General features: G+C 44.8%; 1 protein-coding gene across 3 annotated transcripts in view; it reads right to left on the reverse strand.

Moving 5' to 3' along the window:
- sptbn5 (spectrin, beta, non-erythrocytic 5) overlaps positions 1-17,479 on the reverse strand; it is a 56,549-nt gene extending 39,070 nt beyond the window's left edge. The window contains exons 1-15 of one of the 3 annotated variants that reach the window (XM_088647690.1): positions 17,394-17,479; positions 13,416-13,532; positions 10,817-10,984; positions 9,794-9,910; positions 9,172-9,329; positions 8,461-8,689; positions 5,263-5,897; positions 4,625-4,763; positions 4,009-4,232; positions 3,415-3,568; positions 2,881-3,081; positions 1,814-2,020; positions 873-1,053; positions 611-747; positions 127-336 (exon numbers count right to left, since the gene is read on the reverse strand). In XM_088647690.1, the coding sequence (XP_088503816.1) occupies positions 127-336; positions 611-747; positions 873-1,053; positions 1,814-2,020; positions 2,881-3,081; positions 3,415-3,568; positions 4,009-4,232; positions 4,625-4,763; positions 5,263-5,897; positions 8,461-8,689; positions 9,172-9,329; positions 9,794-9,910; positions 10,817-10,984; positions 13,416-13,526 (2,871 nt within the window). In that variant the 5' untranslated portion in view covers positions 13,527-13,532; positions 17,394-17,479. Of the gene's footprint in view, positions 1-126; positions 337-610; positions 748-872; positions 1,054-1,813; positions 2,021-2,880; positions 3,082-3,414; positions 3,569-4,008; positions 4,233-4,624; positions 4,764-5,262; positions 5,898-8,460; positions 8,690-9,171; positions 9,330-9,793; positions 9,911-10,816; positions 10,985-13,415; positions 13,533-17,276 lie in introns of all 3 variants that reach the window. The other 2 variants (XM_088647689.1, XM_088647688.1) reach the window with 2 other exon arrangements.
- Positions 17,480-17,747: the final 268 nt, after the last annotated feature.

Below are 17,747 nucleotides of genomic sequence, written 5' to 3' on the forward strand. Positions count from 1 at the left end.
GTCTTCCAACACCTCAGAGGGGCTCCTTTCCCATCACACAACACAGCTAATGTCGGATCTCGCTTCTCTCCACCAGCACTGACTTTGGCAATGACCCGTGTAGAATGCACCTGAATCCACGCTCACCTGAGCCATCCTACAGAGGCTGTGGAAGTCACTGTCAAGGACACTCTGTGTGCTAGCGATGGTGTCCTTCTGAAAGTGTGGGTCTGGCACTGAGGAGGATTGGATCTCTGTGGTCCCGCGGCGCATGGAGCGACTACGCCGAGGCCGGCTGACCTTCTGAGGTGGGCTCTCCAGAACCCCATTCTTCAGAGCTGGAGGCACAGGCTGCACCTGAAAACCACAGTCAAACATGTCATACATCACACCTCTGTCAGGGCAACATGAGAGCACGTTCCTCCTGGCAAACTGAGAGCTGGCCAAAAGATCAGAACAAAAGAAAGGTTACAAATCGTTTGGTCATCTTGCTCCTTTGGTAATTAGATCTAATTGATCCAAGAATAACCAGCCATTTCTTGAAAAACATTTTGACTTTTATTTGCTTGATCTTCATCTTATGTGCTGAGTCCTGAGTGATTCACTTTCAATGTTACACCCATGTCCTCACCTTGGCCTGGAGCTCAGTGATGTAGAAGACAGGGACCAAGAGTTCATGACCCCTGCTGTCCTTCACCAGCCAGTTTTCCTTGTTGGGTTTATTCAAGACCTCCACCATCTCTCCTCTGTCCAGAGTGACCTTCTCACCTGGGCACAAAACAAGCATGCAATGAGACTCAGACCAATGCTGTTCCTCTCCTACGAAATCGATGCTCATCATCAGTTTTATAAAACACACAAAAGTGCCTCTACTTTTTGGGAGAGTGAATTACCTCTGTATTTGAATCTGATCTTGGCCTGTCCAATGTGAGCTTGAGCTTCCACCTGCATCCCGGGGGCCACCTGGGTGACCCTGCCTGCTCTTCGGGTTGCAGGCCTCCCTCTTTCAGCACCCTTGTCTTCATCCTCTGAGGATGGGCTGTCTCTTGCGTTCTTATTCTCCTGGGGCTCTGCCTGCAGTGATTGGAGAGGCCCAAGGAATATCATATTTGCTGCCTTCATGAATGATCTTAAATCAATCTCCTGTGACAATTATACTCCTCAGCTGAAGACCTCAGTTCAAAACATGATAAATGCTTCCTATGGACAGTCAAAGTCATTGATGTCTTTCCTATAAGCTACATGCATTTAAATGCAGTTATTCAATGACATTCTGATGATCATGATACCAAACAAATAACAATCCTAAAAAAAGGCACAGTTCATTGCTGATCAATTGCTGTCATAATGATTCCATCCTCAACTGAAGGATTATTTGCATACAGAGATGATGTCTCAGTTCTCAAAAGCAGAATGACAGTGATAGCATATGTATCGATTAAACAGCTTTTTCAAAGCAAGTAACCGACCCTCCGTGGACAGGGTGGCAGTGATCTGTTCAGATGTTTGTTGAGGAAAGGGGAAAATGGACTATTCCATCTCTTACGCAGTGTTTACTATGTGAAGACCCTTCTGTTGTGCTATTTATACCAAAGTTTGCTCACCCTTTGGTTTAGATGTCCATCAATTGCTGTCTATGAGAAATCTTTAACACAATGATGATATAAACAGTTTATAAGGCCATAGGCATCCCTTTAACCTATGGAGTAACTGAATATTTCTACTGCTTTTGTGATGCAATTAAACTATAACTCCCCTCCCTTTGACTTCATAAAGCACTCCTCTGGCCATAACTGCTTAAGCTGGACACACACACCCGCCTTGAGTAACTCACAGTGAGAGGAGCCTGCAGGGCGGCGATCTTGGCCTGCTCTCCCAGCCTCTTCACCTCAGAGGCATATGCTACAACCTCCTTTTCCAGCCGCAGATGGCGCTGCAGCAGGGCGTCAGCGCTGGACTCGTCCTTCCCACAGTCCTCAGTGGTAAGCAGAGGGTGCCGCTCGCGCAGCCAGGAGTCCGCCTCATTCACGTCAGCAAAGTACTGAGGGGAGGGGGGCAGACATGGCTGCTCAACCACCACAATTAATTGCTTACCCTTACAGTACATAGCGCTTTTCTGGTGGGGCCAGAAGGGGGCCACTCCACTCAAAGTGCTTTACAGGTCATGGGGACTCTCTTCCACTACCACCAGAGTGTAGCCCCCACCTGGAAGGTGTGCCAGTACACTCACCACACTCTCAGAGGAGAGGAAAACAGAGCGATGAAGCCAATTATAGATGGGGATTATCAGGAGGCCATGATTGGTAAAGGCCAATGGGAGAATTGGCCAGGACTCAGAATCCTTCTCGAGAAACACCCTGGGATTTTTAATGACCACAGAGAGTCAGGACCTCAGTTTTACGTCTCTTTCAAAGGACAGAGCCTTTATTTTTTACTCATTGTGGGAGTGGAGAGAAATAACAGAGGTACTTTCCTTTATTTATTTTTTAACTAGAAAACAAAATGTCAAGGCCAGAGAGAACATAAAATCCATTGAATTAAGAGGAAAAAATGAATGAATTATTATTTATACCAAAGAAATGTAGTATGTAAAATATGATGCACCAACATTTTTACCAACATTTTTTCCTCTTGCTTTAGGACACAAATGCAAATATTGAGAATACAGGGGATGATTCATCTGTTAAAAAAAACAATTATTGACTTGCAAATAAAGTCACCAAAAAGGGACAGTTCCATTTTTATTTGTGGTTGGCTCTTTGTCTGATATATGATATATGAAAATGAATTAATGAGAATTAAATAACCTATTTCCATCCACAGCCATAGTGTTAAATATATGAAAGACAACCTTACTTGCAGTTGTATTCACACCATCTCTGGGGTGAGGGATCGGGTTACCTGCTTGATGATGCTGGCAGCCTCCAGTCGGGTTTTGCGGTTGGCTACTTCGTCTTTTAGCTGCTGCCACTGTTTCTGTAAGGCCTCAGTCCACTTCTGGATATCCCACTCACTGGGGTGCCTTTTCTTGCAGAGGTTCTGACCTCTCTTAATCACAGAAGTGCAGAGAGTCTCATGGGATTGCACCTCAGCCTCCAGAGCCTGCAGCACATAGGACAGTGAAATTCAAAAGAGCAAGAGAGTTGATCTGAAAGATCCTTTAACAAAAGGTGAGTGAAGGAATTCTAATACACATTTAGTAGTGAAATGGGTCACCAATTTTTTACAATAATGCGTGTGATTTCTCTATGATGATATGTAAATATCCTGGTCAGATATGAACTAAACAGAGTATTGTAATTGCCATTATTGTAATTGATATAAATCCAAACAGGTGCAAAAACACCCCTTATGCTGGCAGTGAACACAAACCCTCAGCTCACCAACATGTTAATGCAGTGTGCAATCTCTGTGCTGAAAGGTTAAAAACAACACCTTGTGCTTCTGGATGGTGAGGAGGATTTGGCTGAGGTCCCGGCCCAGGGTGGCTGTGCGCACCACCTGCCACTTCTCGTAGATCCAGGATTCCACCTCCTCACAGTCCCGGAAAAACTCAAACAGCTTCAGCTGTTCTTGCAGTGCCTGGCTCCTGGAGTATGTGTATAGTTTTTTAATAGATAAAATAAATTAGATTTTTAATAAATAAATAAATCCAAAACAGGAAAGAACTAAAACAAAATTAAGGAATACGCTATGATTAGAATGTTTATACAAATTTGTACATATATGTATCATAGATACAAGAGCACAGGAGGTTTCTAAAAATAATACAGTACAGTACAGTAATTGTAGTTATATCAAGGAGTCACAGTACAAGCATTTATTATTTTACCAACAGGAGCCAATTTGACAAAAAAGAGGTCACCATTTGAATACATGAATAGCACTAAACTGGATATAATGGAACCCTAAAAAATGAAAAAACAGCTTCTTTAGGGTTCTAGATGAACTAGAGTTTTTAGTTTTTTTACCTCCTATCATTGTTGTAGAATAATGAGCTCATGAGATGGACGAATCATGCATGCTCACCTGCTCTTGCTCTGGGACACCAGGTTGTGGTACTGGGTATTGAGGGCTTGTATCCGGGTCTGGACCTGCTTAGGGTCACTGTGCCGGCCTGCTCCAGCCTGCCGGCTGATACTGCGCAAAGTCTCTCCGTGAGAGGTGATCTGGGAGTCCAGGAGGTCCTGCTTCTGCAGCAGTGCCACAACATCATGCAGCTGCCTCCCGACATCTGCCGAGCTGGCCTGTACCTAGGAGGAGAGAGGGACACATCACTGGGAAGGAGACAAGGGTCTGTGCAGGAAGGCTCACCGAGATGGGAAGGGACCAGACCTGAACAATAACACAGGCTGGAGATTATAGTCAATAACATGGGCTCTGAGCGAGCAGGTCAAATTAAAGCAGGATGTGAGGCGAGTAGAAGTAAACATTAGATATATACCATAGAGGCAACTGTATTGTGTCCTGACCCCCAGGAATGTGCTACATATCATCCAGGAGCACACAGGCCAGTGAAAAACAGAACATGAGATGGAACTGGAGAGGAAAAGGGGTAGAATGGATTTCTAGGTTTTTCCTAAATAGCAAGGATTTCAGGAGGAGTTCTTGACTGGGATTTTTTCTGAGCATCATCATTCCATACCTGTAGCTCCTGAAGGTCCTGGGACACCACCTCAATATCTCTAAACAGTGCCAATGTTTGCACTGCTCCCCTAAGGCTCTCCTGGTACTTCTTCAGCTGAAGGAGGAGATGTTTCCAATGCCGGTCAATTTCTTCCTGTCTGCAATACATAAGCAGAAAGAACCTTGATTTGGAAGGCAACCAGTAGGTCTGGGCAATATCTCTGTCCTCTGAATGGTTTAAAATTTGTGAGAAATGGTTACTAAGGGTTCAGCTCAGAAAAACGGTGTATAGTGTTCTCTTTCTGAGAGGCTAGGGAGAATTCTATAGGACAGACATTGACTGCTTTGCACGTTCTTGATTTGTTTACCAAAAATCTCCCCAGAGGTATCCTTCAGTCTTGTGTCTTTCTTACTTGTAAGTTCTTTTCCTCATGCAGAACCCAAATTAATGTATTTTCTTCTAAGCCCTCGTTGCTCTTATCTCTCTAGTCACCCGTGAACCAGGGAGAAAGGAAGAGAGACAGACTACTCTCCAGGTTTCAATGTGAAAACATCAGACCTAAGAAGCAATCTGCAATATGAAAATATCTCATGCATCTTGCTGGTGCCACATAGTTTATGGGGGGTATTAAGAAAACACACGGAGCCAGCTCACACCTCTTAGTGATCTGGACCTTGCTGTGATAGTTTGCCTTCTCGATGATGGCGGCCATGTCGCTGAGCGCACGGAACCTCTGCTCGCGGGCCTGGACGTCTGTGTTGAGGGCCTCCAGGCGGCGGCTGGCAGCTTCGGCGTCCTCCAGGGAGCTGAAGGCCCGGAAGTCCTGCTTGCGGAGGAGCTCCACGGTGTCAGCCAGGTAGCCCTCCCTCAGGGACGCCTTGCGGCCGAACTTCTGTGCCAGCTGTTCCAGACGCTCCAGCTTCAGCAGCTCCCCCTGCAGGGCGCGCTCCCGCTCGTGCTCTGCTTTCTCCAGCAGCTTCCAGTGCTTCTCCACATCCCCCAGCGTCTTGCCTTCGGGCGGCATGTAGGCCTTCTGGTTGTTGGCCCTCAACTTAGTCTTCAGGTTGAAGAGAAGAGCCTCGATGGCTCCCCTTTCCTGGTATTTGGGCGGCTTCTCCACAGTGCGGTATGTCTTGAAGACAGCGACCAGCCTTTGCACGCCATGTAATGAATTAGGGAACAAGCGGTCGTTGAGCTCCATCACTTTGGTCTTGATCCACTTGAGAAGCTCTGACACCATCCTCTCATACTGCAACTTCAGGTCGTCAATCTCCTTCAGCAGCCCCACAATCTGAAAGAGGAAGAACAAACACAATGCGCTCTGTTCAGCACAGGTCCTGTAAGCACAGATTTACAAGCAGAGATGCAGACTACATCTGTACCATCAGGTCTGCCCGAACAATGAAGAGAATTTTAGCCCAGGTACAGGTGAGGAGCTGTGGAGTGTTCCTTTAAACAACTTGTACAACAACCACAGGATTCCAGGCTGAGAAATGCTTGGAAACAAAACACAATCACAGTCAGTGAAAGGCATTAGTATAGACTGAGCATGGTGTTCCACAGCATTGTGTGAAGAGGCAATCAGAAGACTATGTCACGCAGCACTGAGACAGAGGCCAAGATAACGTTTTTTTGTCAGCGATTCTCAGGGAAAAGTAGGCAGTGTGTAGAGGAGTTAATAGGGGAGAGGAACTGTGAGAGTTAAGGGAGAGCTCCGTTACGGCACTGAGGACTGAGGAATGAAGAAGGAGCAGGGGCTCTAACGCAGCGCGAGGCAAGGAGAGGTTGTGCACACCCACCCTGCCAGCGATCATGGCACCTCTCTGTGGCCAGATGGTCACCTCCCGCATGTGCTGCCACCTCACCCACTGGCTACTGAAGCTCCCATTGAAAGCCATCATGAGCCCAGTGATGTTCCATAAGAGAGAGGCAATGAGGGTCCTGCAGCCCAGAGTGCTGGCCGTTCTGCCTCAATCCTACTAGCTGCAAGTCATGCCTGTCTTTCTCCTGCAACCACCCGTTTCATTTATTGTGCTGTCCCATTCTGACTACACGTAGAAGACAAAAAGACTTCAAGGCTTTATCGCTGAGCACAATGTTCATCTCATAAACATCCAGCATGTGCGTGTCTAGAGCTTCTCGATCTGTGCCTCTGGTATTGCAAGTCTTCACCATCACGTCTGTCTGCAAATCTATTTCTTTGGCCCTTTCTCGGTCTTCATGCTTCTCCACAGACATTTCCCTCTGATTGTCTCAGACAGCAAGTCGGCAGTCTCCGCAGTCCTCTTGCTGGCTCCTTCCTGTCTCGCTCACGCTCTGTGTCTTGAGTCCTTGCTGTGACACCGCCACTTCTCTCACCCTGCCTGGCCTGGGAGTCTCCCTCAGCACAGCTCCCTGTGGTGATCTCTCAGTGTGTGGGTGAGAGGGCAAGCTTGCCGTCCTCCCATTGCTCGGCTCCCTGCTGTGTCCGGCCTGCTCTGCTCTGTGTCAGAATCACAGAGTGTATGTGTTTGTCTGCTTTTGAAAGTCCAAGCTGGAGCTGATCTGATTAGCAGCTCTCCTCCCCTCTATTAAATCCTCTAATCCACAGGGGTTTCCTTTATTAGAATCTTCTACGCAGGGACGGGAAAGATGCACTCAATCAGTTGCGATTTCGATACCCTCTGTTTGCACTAAATATTTACAGTATCGTTTAAGAATATACTTGTACAAGAACAGATATGCTGTATTGCAATATAAATGAACAATGCTCATATATACTCTGTACAAGCACAAATGTTTGTTTTATTTTTTGCTCAATGACTTCCCCCATTAAAATATTTCAATTGGCTATAGAATTTCCTCCTTTTCTGTCCCAACTCCAGAAGTGCACAATCCTACAATCTCATTTCCCGGCCTTGTCATGAGATTTTGAGCTTTTCCAATCTATACCACATCAAACCTTTCTTCTCAAAGGTAAAAGGGCTGGGTGCTCTGTTCTCCTGCAAGTTCCTGTGCCCTCTGTGATCAGCATCCGTGTTCTGCAAACTCTACTCGACCCCCCTGTCCTGCAGGAGAATTACAAAGCCATGCAGAGTGAAGTCATTCCCCAGAGGAAGTCTGAAAAGCTTTTGCATTGTTACACTCGGCCCTTCCTGCCATAAATTTAATCCTCGGGGTAGAAGAGGGGGGGTTCAGAGAAATCTATTCCACATTTTCAGTAGGTCGTTGAAAACCTTTAAAAGTTCAGATTTGAGAAATGAATGGAAACTAGACCTTTCTTACCAGTTCTAAAGCCCTTTTTGTCTTGAGTGTTTCAGAGATACAATAATAATAATTATCTATCACACAGTGCATTTCACCCCAAAGGATAGAAATACTTTCATATATTGGTGGGGCCCCTCATCCACCTTCATCTGGGAGATGTGCGGCAGCCCCTTGCGCCAGCGGCCCCACTGCTTCATGACTGAAAAAAGAGGGACTTTTGGGAGGCCAGATTGTGCAAGCCATGGGTGGACAGCAGGGAATACCATCCCTGCTCTTTTATAGGATCTTGGATCACCAAGAAATCAGGACTTTGGTTAGCATCTCATCTGAAGGACAGCACCTCCAAGAGCACCATACTGTCAACATACTGGGGCAGTGGTTTGGTAAACACACCTGGAGGGAAGAGGACCCTCTACTGGCCCACATGAGTTACATCAGCCACCTGGTTTTCTCATTGGCGGTCTCCTATCACAGTGCTGAACAAGCACGCCCTTGCACAGCTCCTGAAACCTGACAGAAAGAGGTGGCGAGGCAGCAGCGTGGCAGGGTGAGAGGCAGTGGGGCAGAAAGCTGTCTAAACCACGCTGGAAGCGCGGCGTCCTGCTGACCTTTGCAATCCTCTTCTGCCCGGTCTGACCCTGCTTCATCTTGGAGAAGTAGTGGTAGAAAAGGGACACGTAGGTCATGATGGACTTTTCGTCCGGCTGGGGCACCGCCACGTCCTCTGCGTCGAGGAGCCGCGAGATGCCCAGCTCTCTCTCGGCCACGCCGAAGGCATGGTTCAGGTTCTGCAGAGCCTGGTCCTGCCGGAGCCGGCTGTAGTCAAACAGGTCAGGCCTACAATGCAAACACACACACGAACAAAGCCAGGTTTGAGGAAGAGGAGGACGAAAGCAGGTAACTGCTCCACGCACCCCTCCTGATCCTTATTAAAGCTGTTGCTTATGATCTTTATGATGGTATGACATCGCGCACACAGACATCTGGAATCGAGTTCTGGTGCCATTCGCAACGGAAATGCAACCCGGTGCATCAGTGGATCACACAAGCCTTTGCCAGTTTTACAGGTGATAATATAGTAGAGGGAAAGTTAAAAGCAACGTCAAAAAATGTCAAAAATAGGAAAAGTCAAAAGCAATGATGTACGTTATGTTCCCAGCCTCCTTATCAGAGCAACCCAAGCACAAGGCCGCATTCATAAATCACTGAACATCACGCCGGGTTTACAGCAGTTTTCTGGAAGTCAAGTGGTGAGTATTTATAGACTTGTGTTGTAAATGAACTTGATCGGAACATGGTTTCCCAGTGAGCGTCCTTACCGGTGAGCGTGGATGAGGGCGTTAAAGGCTAGGCCATCTCTCCAGCTGCCCGAGAAGTCCCGCACGTCGACACTGGGGTACCCCGCTGTCCTGCGCTGGCACCAGATGAGCAGGGCCTCCTTGGCAGAGCGGCGGGCCGCACTGGCACCAAACTCATCCTAAAAACAGCAGGCGCCAGCCATCAGGTCCCTCCCAAGCCTGGTTTCACTTTTCATTACATCTCCCCTCCATGGAAACTGTGAGGACCTCTTTTTCATATAGTGTTCAGCACGTTCTCACACTATCTACAAATCTGCCAGAAACACTTATAAAATGAGCCAGGTCATATGTCCTTATTTTTTACATGAGTAGTATCCACAACAAATTCTGTACAGTGGTAGATAAAGTGAAATTATTCTATTGTCATCCCATTTAAGCCATTGTATTTTTTTCTTTTTGCAGTGTTCTTACAGTTACTGCTCGCAGTTAATGGACATATAGTAACTAGGGCAGTCTCATACCACATAGGTATATAGGTATAAAGGTGTTGTATATAGGTACTGTATATAGATACATGAGCAGTATTTCTCTTGCAGCACTCATGGTGGTGATGTGAGTACTCTACTCTTTCTCCTCTCACTACCTCTTCTAGGGTGATTGTAGCAATCTGGAAACGCAGGATGATGATCCAGATCAATCCAAGTATCAGTGTCCGGTCCCCATCAACGATATTCTCTGGGCCAATCAGATCTACTTTAATCTGGGGAGAGCAGAGGGACCCGGGTTAGAGACAGCACTCGGCTGAGATTCTGCACCACTGAGACTCCAGCACGAGGCCTTGGAGTGCGAGAGAGCAGGCACGGGTCACCAAGACATTTCAATGTCCTGGCTTCAGCGAAACTGAATGATTGAAGACCACTGTGTGACAGATTACAGTTCAAAGTTGCTTCATGATGGAATTAATTTAATGTTCTTTGGAAAGGGTGGAGCTATGTAAGTGTAAAATCAGGCTTTTGCACAGTCTATCTGCTAATTGTACTGATTTTATGCATTTTAACTTGAAACTTCTTAGCAAAATAGAATCATTCAGAAATAAAGAGTTCTCTTGGTCCATATGATGAATTGGTGCTAAATTTTAATAACCTGTAAGTGTTATACTTAAGGATATTCAAGTGACAAGTCTAAAAAAATTTAGAGAGGGGTTAGCAACAATTTATAAAGTTAAAAATGCCCATTGTGTTTGCCTTTAACCTATTTTTAATCAGGACCACAGCCTAGGTGGAGGAGCTCAGTACTCCTGATGTGATTTTTACCATTTTAATGTAATTAGTTCATCTTCTGGCATGGTGTGAAAGTGCAACTCTTAAGCGGGGTTTGCAAAAGGAAAAATAAACGTAAATAGAAGCCTGTTTGCTAGTTGCTTTTATACAATCCTGCATAATGTCTCTGTAGACACAAGTTCCATCACCACTGTGTACACCCACATTAATCTGATTTTACCAAGAGCAGCACAGTTACGGTTGTGGTCAAGATGACGGCTATTCATTGTTCCAGAATAAACAGCAGTGATTCACAGGCAATCAAAGATGCCTTAAACACAAAATGCCAATTTAAGAGGTCTGAAGTCAGTGTCTTGTCCCCTTGGGGGTCTCAGGTTGCCCCACACCTTGGTCTTGAGGAACTTGATGGCTATGCTGTTGTTCTCCAGGTAGTGCACTCTCATGTCCCGCTGGCTGGGAGTGGGCAGCTTGGTCTCGGAGATGAGCTCCAGCAGGCGGATCAGGTAGATCCCACTCTTCAGCTCGGTGTATACATCCTTGATGACGATGTGCACCTGGTGGAGAAACACACCCACCATCACTAAGGGACCAGGGCCCAGTCCACACTCATGCCTCCTGGCTCTACCCAAGCGGGGAGAATTAGCTCAGGCCCACTGGGGCCCCAGATTTCATTCCATGATTCCCACCTCTCAGAAACACTTCATTAGTTCAATTCTTTTCTGACTTAGTCCGCACAACCACATTCCCCAGGCCTTGATCACTCAATCATTAAAAGAGCCTTACTAACCCCGCAGGACCGGAATATATATATGATCCCAGTCCAACTGGAGAGCTGAGAGATACTGTGCCAGCATCAAACCCCTGAGAGTTTTAGAACATTTGCTCAGGAAAGAAAAGAGGAGAAATATGTCAGCAGCTCACATCTTGAAAGAAAGACAGAGAGGGAATCAAACAGTAACAGCCCTTGTGATTCTCTGACAGGGCGTTTGGGATTAAGCCTGGGTTGTGATTGCTCTTATTGCACTCTTTGCATTAGGAGGAGTGAGGAAAGCCAGATGACTGAGCACAGCTGTGAGCCAGGCAGCACAGCACCATTCCCTGCTCATGATCTTTAGTCAGAAAACCATTCAAACCCTTTCCAACCATTCAGACTCTTCGAACTCCCATCGTCGTCTTTCCAGCAGACTGTGACTCAGCACAACTCCACCCCAGTGATCTGTGTTGACAGCCTCCCTCCTCAAGAGATTTTATTGTGATGTGAGGGAGTATACGGAGAGAATTACAGTTCTCACAGCAGATGATTTACTAAATTTACAAGGTCTCAGTAACCTTTTGCTGAGGCTCATAGGTGACAGGGGAGAAAGAACATCTTGACAGTTATGTACCTACAGCACCACTGTAGAAATAGTTTATACCAGTATCAAAGTTCAACACGTCCGGGTCTCTGTACTTACAGCACCAGGTAATAGCATCCTAACTACTCCATAAGTTTTATATATGTACAGTATAATGACTTGGTACTGCACATATAGTATGTACATAATGCGTATTTTGAATCGATGAAATCTATTCAGTTAGCTGACTATAGCAGTTCCACATCTGAATGTTGCATAAGTGCAATTAGATTCAATGCAGCTACAGTATATATTTCTTGAACTACTGTATTGTATGTGCTATGTTTCTCATAGCAATACAACTGACAAAATATTTTTCCATTGGAAATTTTCTTTATAAATATTAAATTTAACATGAAAATATCCACATAAAATATAGAAGTCATGACGAACTTAGGTTGCTGCTGGAAGAGGTGTTAGTGGGGCCAGCAGGGGGCGCTCACCCTATGGTCCATGTGGGTCCTAATGCCCCAGTATAGTGATGGGGACACTATACTGTAAACAGGCGCCGTCCTTCGGATGAGACGTAAAACAGAGGTCCTGACTCTCTGTAGTCATTAAAAAATCCCAGGGCGTTTCTCGAAAAGAGTAGGGGTGTAACCCCGGTGTCCTGGCCAAATTTCCCATTGGCCCTTACCAATCATGGCCTCCTAATAATCCCCATCTATGAATTGGCTTCATCACTCTGCTCTCCTCCCCGCTGAGAGCTGGTGTGTGGTGAGCGTTCTGGCGCACTATGGCTGCCGTCGCATCATCCAGGTGGGGCTGCACATTGGTGGTGGGGGAGGGGATCCCCATTACCTGTAAAGCGCTTTGAGTGGAGTGTCCAGAAAAGCGCTATATAAGTGTAAGCAATTATTATTATTATTATTATTATTATTATTATTATTATTATTATTATTATTATTAAGAAATATGGTCTAGGAGAAATATACATAAAGAGTATTAACACTTGTTTTTTAAAAGCTTGTTTTTCTCCAAGGCAGAATCTGTTCCACTGTTCGTAAGTCTAGCCAAGCACAAAAACAGAATTTTCCCAAGCTGAATTTGAGTGAAATGACTTTCAGGAAAAAAAGTTTTTCTCTCCTCATTTTATTCTAAATCAGAATGCTATGAATATCTTCCCTGCGTGTTCGAGTGTGTACAGTATGTGTGTGTGTGTCCATCATGGTGCGAATTATGGGGAGCTAGTGGGAGCTTAGCTCCCCTGAATAAGGCATGAGCTCCCCTGAAGAGACCATTTGCAAAATTTTGGGGGGTCTCTAAAATACGGATGGCACAGACGCAGAATCAATTTACACTTGTCTGAGAGGGAGCCTTAGTAACGTGGGTTTTGACGGGTTTCTGAAGAAATCTCTTTCACGCGTGATGCATCACCCCCCAACCAGGAGTGAGCTCCCCCTAATGGCAAGATATAATTCCCATCCTGGTGTCCATGCATGTGTGTGTGTTTGTGCATGTGGGTGTATATATGTCAGTCTGTGTGTGTGGGCATGTGTTTGCGTGTGTGTGTATGTGTGTGTGAGTTTGGTGCTCGTGGATGTAGATGTATGAGTTTCTGTTTGGGTGTGAGACCAGTCAGGTGACTCACCCTGTTCTTGGAGAAGACATTGTTGATCCATTTGGTGTAGGTCTTCTTCTGAACAGCCATCCTCTGCTCCTGCAGCTCCCTGATCCTTCCCTGCCCATACTCCCCCTCCATCCTGCCCTTCCGTGTCAGAAGAAACAGAAACACATTAAACATGGCAGTAGCACTGGGAATTGGGCGTCTGTAGGACTCTTTCTGTTCATCGTTCAACAGAAAGCCCGTGCTAAAATTGTTGAGTTAATTAAGATTCCAGAAAAATTTAACAACTGATCACACAAAAGCATGATTCCTCATGTTCCTTTGTACCTCTGATTCAGCAGATACATAGATCTGCTGAGCTGCAGAGATTGATACAGATTCAAAAACAAGCCACACAGTGAGGATTTATTCATAACTACTAAAGCGATACGCTCCTTTCTCAGAAAAGTGAGAGAACTGCACTTAACCCTTTGGTGTTCCTGTTAGTTTAGTTTATCAGCCTCAGTAATCTGACACCCTTTCTTCATGTGAGAAAGATTGCTGCACATGGTGCTTGTGTGATAAAACTATTCCATAGCTGAACCTTGCTCTTGAGGAAGCAGTCCAGTGTGAATTTAGCACATTGCTGGTATATGAGCTGCATTTATCCTTGGAATTGAAAAAGCAGTTTAGAAATTCAGTGAATCAAGTATAAAAGTATTTTGACTTCTGATGTTTTGTACAGTACATATGAGCAATTCATTTCTAGAGCTGGCTTAAATCTGTAATGTTGCTACCACATTCTATAACATTGTTTTTCTGAGTTGACAAAGAATTTGCAAATCATGGTGCCTGGCTCTCTAAAACTGAATGCCTATTCTCACTCAGTTAAACTCTTCTCATCATGTCTGTAGAGATTTTCTTCTGGGCCACAGGCTGATTCTTGAATGTGAAATAATTATTCAATAATTTCCCTACAAATCAGTTTGTTTGCCTTCCTTTGTATCATCTTTGCTGTGCATGTTTCAGCCTGCTGCTTTGTGGGAGAGAGGGTTTATATCTCTGTTAACATCTGTACTAGTTCACTCTACTGTACAGCCCTAGTTATTTTCCAGTTCAGTCTTCCAAATGTTCTTATGTTGAAATATGGCAGTTAATAATCTGGTGGGTGTTGCAGTTCTCTGTCAGATTGTGTGTTTTAAAGCCAAGTTTTGACTTTACTGACAACTAAGTTCAAACAACCAACAGCAGATATTTACAATTCCATTTACACCAATTACACCTGCAATGTATGTATATAAATTAAACTGTTGCTTAAAACCAACACTCATTTTCACACTGGGGCGGCACATGAAAAATATACAAGCAGAGGTGACTTCCATGCTGAAAAGCAGAAAAAAAACTTTCTGGTTGTTGAGCATTCTTCAAGTGTATCATAGGGGTTCAGAATTTGTTTTTTAATTCTACTTTAATCTCCTGTTGAAGTTAAATTCTACTTGTTCCTTTGGAGATGATGCAGGGTCCCCACTTGAATACATAAGCATAATGCTGTGTTCCTACTCCTGTGGTCTAGGTTGTCATCACTAACATGCGGTGTGGAAGGCTGTGTCTTGGTCATCTGAATGAGGTGTGCTCGGTCGTTCATGTGATTCAAGCGTCAGGAAGATTTTTGCGTTGCGAGTCTAAATGAGGTGTGCTTGGCTGATCGGGTCTTAGAAATGGGTCAGGAAATGTGTTTGTGTGTCAGCCGTCGGGAGGGGGGTTAATGTGCTGTTCTGGTCTCTCGGGTCCTGGTGAAGCTGACTGCCCTCTGGAATCAGACACTGGTGACGCTGCTGTACCACAGGAGAGAAACTGGCAGGGACTCTGAGGACAGCAGAGCCCAGAGCCAGATACAGGCAGGATTCAGGGAGAATCAGGAATGCTGCCTCTCTGATTGAGCAGGTGGATTTTATCTCAGATGGAAAGTGAAAACACTCCATCAAGGAGCTGTTAGAAACTGGAAGAGCAAAGAGCGAGTTGACATGAAATACAGTATCACCTCTCCTTATTGTTATGTGGGGTTTTGAACTTGTTACAGTATATGAATGTATTACTGTTTAAGGCCTCTATCAACAGAGCAATTTTTCATTTGTGTTGAACAAACTTGTATCCAGTCAGTGGAGATGAAGTCACTTTGAATACTAACAGAGAGGATCCTCTTGTTTAAAGTTCGGGGCTCACTGCACATCTGGGAATCTGATCCAAAGCCCGGTGACAGATCTTGGCAGGGGGGGTTCCTCAGCACAGCTGTTTGGTAACTGGATCCTTCGGGGGGGGGTCGGAGAATGATATCTCTTTTCCACTTTCCCATCTGTCTTTACAGCTTCCCAGCAAGAGCCGGCGAACCTTCCCCACTCTTTTACAACATGGTGACGTCATCATGATGTCAGCCTTATCAGCGTTTTCACATGCCATTGAAGAACAAGGCACCCTCCCTGAATATAAAACTGCCTTTATAACCTTATTCGGGGAATGCAGTGGCATTCCTTGCTGTGGTTGTTAATGAGTAACTGGGTTACTTTATCAGTAATGTTAATTAGCTGTAGGAATCTACAGTGTTAGCGGTCTGGCAGACAACCACAGGGCATTCAGACTGATGACTGAGTTTGAACTGTACAGTGGACACATTTATATGGAATCTCAATGAATGATGCTTCTTGCCAACAGCTTCTAATTTATTTAAATTATATGATCATCTATCAAATATATTTCCAGTGCAAGAGATACTACTCGTAGGATGGAAGCTACATCATTTGAAGGGCTATTGACTGTTTATGGATTTTTAATATGGGTATGTTACTGTAATAATATTGGTATTTTTTTTTTAAAAAAAGGCTGAAAATATTCCTTCAACAACCCTAACCTGAAAGACAGTTCAGCAGTGCTACGCAATGTGTCAGGTGAGCCAGACAATACTGCTTCACTGGTTTAATTAGAGAAGTGTGCTGCTGGTAACCCAGCCCTGAAATCCACCAAAGTGTTAAATATGAAGAATGCAAAGAATAAAATTGGAAAGGTTTCTGTGTACTGTAAGATCTGAATCCAGGACCATGGGAAATTAAACCAAATAGCATTCAAGGGCATGTTTGCTGAAACATCACACACCTGCAGACGTTTGTAGCCTAGTGAGACACACTGGTTTCTTGTACAGGTGGATATTATACATTTTAGGCATGTTTTCTCATTGTGGTTGTGGTGGTGAAGCATTAAGAAAATTCCACTGATGGATAAGAGACCCGTCTTGCATCCTAGATTTCAGAAAAGCTTAAAATGTCTTTGATCTATGAGACCACTCTCAGAGATTTTAATGTATCCCTGTTACACACTGAACATTGCAAAGCTCCGAGAGCATTGCTGTATGCAAAGAAAAACAATTTGCATAAAAAAATGCAGAAAAACCTTTAATTACAGGTTCTGTTTCCCTCTACTGGTTTGTTTTTTGCTATAGCTGAGGGTGTAGTAGATATATCTGTTTCCTATGGCATAACAGTGGAGCTTTAACAATCAAATCATCCCTCTGAGACATTAAACCACCCGCAGTCTTGATCCCATTTTGGAATGGCACCTTCACTAATTCCCAATACTCGCTCTTCCCATGCCTTAATAATCCCAACGAAATCCCACAGAGGCCATAGGCATCCTACCTTTTCTTTTAAGCGGGATTTGTCACCAATAAACTCAACGGCTAGATCAGAATGTAACAGCACTTCTTGGTTACCACTGTGTGAGCTGCATAAAAGTCAACCCGACATCAACACAGACTTCCATTTCCATTTCATTCCGTTTCTTATGTTAATTCTTGATGGACCCACGATGTATCCCACAGATCAAGCCATTGAAGCAAAGAAGAACATGATTGCTTACCTTACTTTCAAAGAAACCTGTCCTTCAAAGCTCGTTTAGCACCTGGCATGCAAATCTGAAACAATCCCTTCATGAACTTGTCTAAACGTGTCTCCCTTTCATCTCTTTCTGTCTCACCTTGGAGTTTCCTCCAAGACCTGTTCCAGAGAGCAGTCCAAATCAACTCCAGGGGAGAGGAAGAGCGACCTTTGAGAGCAATCATGGGAAAGGCTTTAACAGCTAGTGCCCACCCCCTCCTCACCTGACAGCGCTTACATGACAGTCTGGTTAAAGGTTACAGGAATGGCTGTCATGCTGGGCAGATCTCAATACACTTTTTGGCATACTGTACGTGCTGAAATCAGCAACGCACCAAAGAAGATGTAATAAATAACAAGCCAGAATTGCACTTTGCCTGTATATAACATGTGACAATTTAGTGTCAGGGCTAAATGGCATACATACTCAGGGAGCTCCAGCATGTCAAGAGAA

Source organism: Lepisosteus platostomus, chromosome 10, assembly GCF_059453375.1.
Source record: "Lepisosteus platostomus isolate fLepPlt1 chromosome 10, fLepPlt1.hap1, whole genome shotgun sequence".
In the NCBI taxonomy this organism is placed as follows: domain Eukaryota; kingdom Metazoa; phylum Chordata; class Actinopteri; order Semionotiformes; family Lepisosteidae; genus Lepisosteus; species Lepisosteus platostomus.